Source organism: Embiotoca jacksoni, unplaced genomic scaffold (assembly GCF_022577435.1).
Source record: "Embiotoca jacksoni isolate LCO1_2020_lvr unplaced genomic scaffold, fEmbJac1.0.p SCAF_11, whole genome shotgun sequence".
In the NCBI taxonomy this organism is placed as follows: Eukaryota; Metazoa; Chordata; class Actinopteri; family Embiotocidae; genus Embiotoca; species Embiotoca jacksoni.
In genome coordinates, this window is record NW_027185241.1 from 1,266,459 (window position 1) to 1,272,798 (window position 6,340).

The 6,340-nt window shown below is 40.7% G+C and overlaps 1 protein-coding gene across 1 annotated transcript; it reads left to right on the forward strand.

The window, feature by feature from the left end:
- Nucleotides 1-2,651: 2,651 nt before the first annotated feature.
- Nucleotides 2,652-3,735, forward strand: hamp (hepcidin antimicrobial peptide). The gene is made up of 3 exons (XM_069141534.1): nt 2,652-2,938; nt 3,039-3,116; nt 3,280-3,735. Exons 1-3 carry the CDS (start codon nt 2,852-2,854, stop codon nt 3,385-3,387), a joined length of 273 nt encoding a protein of 90 aa, XP_068997635.1. The 5' UTR covers nt 2,652-2,851; the 3' UTR covers nt 3,388-3,735.
- The last annotated feature ends 2,605 nt before the right edge of the window (nt 3,736-6,340 follow it).

Sequence of the window (6,340 nt, forward strand, 5' to 3'; positions counted from 1 at the left end):
TGTTAAAAGGGCATTTTATGCCATTATTGGAGATTTTGAAAGTAGAGCGATAAGTAATGGCATCCATCAAGTGTGCAATCTTGGACCATTGCAGATCATAGTAGGTGCCTCATCCTATGAGCCTTTAGTTTGTTTTATAACTTCTAATCAAGTATTTCTCTCTTTTTTCATGTTAAATTAAAGTTGCTTTTTAAATATGGTCTCATTCCTGCATTCAGGACTGATCCTGCTCAGAAATATTTGGGAAGTTCCAAGTAATCCAGTGTTTTGCAACATGCCTCTCTATCCCCACAGACTGGGGGGAAATCCCTGCAGCCACCCGTTAACCTGAGCACCATACTGCCTCCTCAGTCTGAAAGAGACATTGCATTTGTCCAGCACTTTTGACAGTCAGGAGACGATTGGTGGCCTTGATCATAATATGCTCCCACGCTTAGTCACAGATTTACGTGTTTGTGAATGCACCAACACTGCTTCGTGTGACCCAGTTTGCCTATGTTGATGGACAGTCTTTTGGACATGAGACTATTATGTGTGGTGTCTTTGGTAGCAGACAAGTATAACGTGTGGGATGCATTGCAGTTCCATATAAAGCTGGTGGGTGGGTGGAGGGGGGTGAAGGGGGGGGGATGGACGGGCGACAGAGGACGATGATGAAACAGGGACAGACGGGGGCAATGCCCTCGACCAGGAGAGAAAAGGTAGAGTGGCGCCTGCTGAGGTGAACCTGTCCGCCATGCTGGTGCCTGGTTTTGTTTGGCCAGAAGATTCCTAGTGATAGCCTCGAGGGCGGAGACATGCATGCTCAGGAAAGCACAGGTCAAAATGTGCATGCTCGGAAAACACAGGTGTTTAAGTCCTTTTTTATTTTATTTTTTTAACTCTTTAATGTGTTCTTGTTTCTTTCTCAAAATCTGTATATATATATATATATATATATATATATATATATATATATTTTATTTTTTACATTTTTTTTTTGTCGTACTGCAGTCTACTGGTGTCAGGTTAGACCTCGTGTGCTGAGTCATGCTCAGAGAAACTTGACAAACAAAATGGCTTGTTCATCATGAGTCTACAGTATGTGCTGGTTCAAAGTGTACTAGGGCCTCTTTCTGTTGTTCAGAAGCACACGAGCAGACAGAAAAAGTCCCGATAACGTGATTGATGGTTCTAAATATTAGAAAAGTGTGGACAGATTCCAACAGATGTGGAGCCATTCATGAGTGTATTTGTTGACATGGACGTTGAGGTCACCCAAAGCAAGCAGGGTGGGCCAGCGAGGTTATCGGTGATCGAGACAGACTGACGCAGCCGTCCTGCGACATGTTGTTCTCTAATTGAGTCAGCATGGGCAATTTGGACAGACTTTGAAAGTATAATGAGAATTCAAATGGTCTCTGATTTTTATCTGCATGCACAGCCCACCATTTATCAATCCGTACCTTTATTTTTCTCATTTTTGTTATTTCATTTCCAGCATTATTGATTTAAAAAAAAAAAAATTCCCCAGCCTGGTGTTGTTGTGCAACAGTGTTCGTAAACTGACAGGTTAATTAATCTGTTGATGTTTATCGCTGCCTCAGTGATAAGGGGAAAAATAATTCTTACACATTTAGAGTTTTGTTTTTTCTATGAAACCTGGTTTATTATCATTATGCCAACGCCATTAAATAAACAACATTTTAATTTCAAACTGTTCTATTGACATCTATTGACATTTAAAAGTATGCAAGGAAATGAGGAAAGCTCTTTTAGTGAAGCAAAAGCAGCTTTTATGTTTTATGTTGTAGCTTCTTCGGTCTCTAAAAATGATGTCTGGAAATTGAAATAATAGTATAAAAAAAAAATATAGCCCGTGTCATTGTGATATAACAGATGCAGAGTAAAGCACCTGTAGGGATTCTTTTCTGTCCAGACATAATAAACCTCATCATATTACTTTATATTCTTCTTTCATGAATGCATACTGAAACACCTTGACTCTCAAACAGAGGATTTTAATCCTGGCTACTACTCCGCAGCTCTCAAAGGGATTTAATTTGTTTCAACTGCAGGTTCCTGTGTGTTATGCAAAAACTGAACGTGGTGAAATTGAGGGGCTAATTATTCCATTTGAGAGGTTGTAATTACATCCTTTAGACTGAGCAATGGATATTCCAAAGTGGCTCCTTCTCCTCAGTGGAGGATTTCCTGGGTTGAAACAAGTGCAGCTCAGTCAGCCATGCAATACACTGACCCATGCTGTCCTGGCCTTTGCTGTGGGAATCTCCAGTGCCAGATTTTCTCCAAGAAAAGTCCCATTTACAGAAAACATATAACTCTGGTGTTGTAAAAAAACGATAGTCTCGAGCAGCTTGTTCAAGTGTGGAGTTATGTGTTCTCTCAGCGGAAAGTTTGTGATTGGTTTCATATTGTTAACAGACAGTGGGAAGGGGGGGAGAGGGGGCTCCAATCAAAAATAGATCAGAGAATTCCCCCCCCCGTTGTTGCAGAACTATGAAGAGGAGAAGTGAGGAGGTCAAAACTTCCCCACTGGAGTTAGGTAACGGCTGCCAGGAATGGGCCGGGCTTCCAGCAGTGATGAGGCAACACTTGGCCCAAGTGTGTATAAATGCCAGCGCACTCTGCATGCTCAACCATCGGACTGGGGAAGGACTGAGAGCTGACAAGGGTCAGTGAAAGATCTGAAGAAATCCACTCGCTGAGACAATCACCATCCATCACTGAAGAATAAATTGAAGATACTGTGGTGCTCCTCGGTGGCCTGACACCCATGAGAGAGAAGACCTATCAGCTCTAATCTTCAAAGGATTTAATAACTAAACCGTTTAAACCCCCCCCGACCAAAATGAAGGCATTCAGCATTGCAGTTGCAGTGACACTCGTGCTCGCCTTTATTTGCATTCTGGAGAGCTCCGCCGTCCCATTCACTGGGGTAAGAATTTGACTTAAACTCCCTTCATTTGCTTATTAGCTATAAATGTTTTGCCGGGATGCTAAGATGTGGCTCCTAAATGTGCATAATTCATTAACAGGTGCAGGAGCTGGAGGAGGCAGGGAGCAATGACACTCCAGTTGCAGCACATCAAGAGATGTCAATGGAATCGTGGCTGGTATGTTCAATTGACTGAATGAATTAAGCCAATTACCATGAGCAAATTAAAATTTAAGTGGATGTGTTTTCCCCACAGAGTGCCCCGGTGCTCTCTCCATACAGCGAGAGGATGAAGTGCTGGAGATGAACACCTCGCTCACGTCTCTTTGTCTTTCCCACAGATGCCGAACCACATCAGGCAGAAGCGTCAGAGCCACATCTCCTTGTGCCGCTGGTGCTGCAACTGCTGCAGGGCGAACAAGGGCTGCGGTCCCTGCTGCAAGTTCTGAAGATTTCCAGCAACAAGCACAAAATATTAATTTATTACGCTATCTGTCCTCTCCCCCAAGAAACGGCCTTCTTTTCGGGTTTTTTTTGTTTTTTTTGTAACTATTTCTCCGAAGCATTCACTGTGCTAGAGACATTTTGTATCATTTATAAGAAGTATGATTCAAGGACCAGCACTGACAAATGAAGGGCTGCTCTTTTCTATTTATTTTGTATGTTTTAACTTTTTTTTTTTTTTTAAGCTCAATGATATGTAAATTTCTTTTTAATGTCAGATGTGGCGGTTTTTTCATTGGAAAAAAAGGTCGAACAAGTTGATATTTAGTGCTGAATAAATACATTGAAACTACTGGGAAATGTTTTGTGCCATTAATATGGAAATATTGAACAATGATAGGTCTTTGCTGACTAGTTCTAAATTGAATAATATGAGTATCATGATCCCCAGGGCTTGTGATAAATATTGCGCTTATGGAACAGCATGTGTGATAAATTATTATCAGACATAAAGTGATAAAAGGCAGCTGGACCACTCTGAATTGTAATTATGGTCAAGATATTGCCCGATATGTTCCGACTAGTTAGCTCGGTGATGAACGCAGCATCTAAACACAATTTTGCATCTTCAAACACGACACCGTGTTACCACATTAAAATTGAATCTCACTTGAAATGCTTGACATAGTGTGTCTGTAACAGCCAGTATGCACTTTCATATACTTTTAACATCTTTTTTTTTTTTTTTTTTTTCCTCTTCTCCATTGCAGACAAATCCTTTACAAGGAAATGACTCAACTGACAGCCTATGAAACGTTAAAATTGATTGTCAATCACTGCACATAAAGTTCTTGGCGAGGACTCTCGTAAACGATATTTTTCATACAATGAGGCTTTCCTGGTTACATTAAAAAAATAAAAAAAAGTTGTTGTCTTTCTCCCAATTTCATATTTCTGACCTTCATGCATGCTCGTGTGGTTCCTGAATTTTATTTGGGGTACAATAAAAAGTCAGCAGAAGTCATTTTGTAGTCAAGACTGAGGGCGCTGAGCTCAGGCTGTTTTTCAGATAATCGTCATAATTTAACATATTATCTACATAAGATGCATATTGTGATCAACTCAACTTGATTATCATTCGCTGTTGCCGCTGGAATCAGCTCAGCTCCACAACATTAACACCGGGATGCAAATAATAGAAATCGCTACGAGTGTGGCTGTATTGTCTGATCAGTTACACCAGACGATTTTTCTTCCGTATGGTTTTGAGGCACGTTAGTTAAAATTACAGAAAGTACTGGGATGTTGGGATTACCAGTTTCAACAGTGTGCCCTCTGCTGACTCGGCTACTAATCGCAGCCACTAGTGGTTAGAAAATTTCACAAATATTTTCAGAGATGTAGCCTTCACTACAACTCCCCTCATTCAGCATGATATTTACCACCGAATCCTGGCTTCTTCTCTTTTTTTTTTCTTTTTTCTGTTACTCCAAAAATTCTCTGAACCCTACTGCACACTACTAACAAATTTAGCGATCAGAAAAGTAAACTTCTGCTGTGTCTTCATTTGTGTGCTTATCCTTACTTTTTTGAGTGCCTAAGGACTTTCACACACAACGCTGCAGTGCGCTATGGATGGCGTACACATACCGGTCACCCTCAACGGTTACCATTAACAGTCCGGACTACCAACCTGTTGGCAAACTGCTGAGATCGGCAGCTGGGGAAGATGCAGTTTTTTGTGGTGAACGCCAAACTATACAAATGCCACATGTACACGTCCACGCAAAAGTGTTTATTTTTCATCTCAACTACCATTATACTGTTTCAATTGAAGCCATCAGCATGTTTATTGTGTGTGTGAAACAGGGGCATGAAAACACAACAAGTTAGATGACGGGTGACGCATTCAAATAATGTAGTCGGCAATTCTGGTAAGTGTGAAATTCAATAAAACACGACCCTGTTGAAATTCAAACACGACACAATTAAGTATGCTAACATGTAAATGCACTATCGCAACTACGCAAATTGAGACACAGCCATATTCAAAGATAAAAACAGTGAATTAAAATTGTTGTTGGGTATGTAAATATGCAACTGCTTACTAACCGGTTTAGCGAATATCAAAGTGTGGAGAATGTTTGGCCACAAATTGGGCCAAAGAAAATCAGTTATAGCAGGTTTAATGCAAAATTAATGTTAACATATTGATGATGCTTGTTCTGGACATGCCTAAATTCACACGCAATATATCATGAAAACACGTCTGTCGTCACATATTTTACAGACATGTAACTTGTGCTTTTTTTTGGGGGGGGGGGGGTATATAAATTCATCTTATATATATATTTTCAATAGACCAGACCTTGAAATAGATGAACCAGATTTCAAAAGACCGCTGTTACAAAATCATATTTGGGAAGTGCAGCGCAACGCCACAGCAACAAGCTCCCAACAACAGCATCAAAGACGTTGCCAGAATAAACAGGCTCGTAATTTGTGATAAGCCGTGACCAGCTTGGGCAGCATGCTAACGTCGGAAAGTCAGTTCAGGCCACTAAGCATACTGTTTAATGTTTTCCTCACAGACTACAAAGACAGGCACACACACCACCCACACACTCATACACCACACACACACACACACACACACACACACACACACACACACACACACACACACACACACACACACACACACACACAAACACATGAGAGAATTCACTGCAATCAGTCAGTTTTGACAATCATTTCCAGAATAATCAACACCTAATGATGGGTGATCATTTTATAAATTGCCACGTCTTCTGCCCATTGTCATGTCATCACAACTGCCACGCACCCTCCAGATATCCTTCAACATTTATTATAATCAAACTGCAGCCATTTGTAAGTGGGATGCCACTGCCTTCACATGTGGAAATATTTTCTGTACATTTTGACCTCATTAGTCAA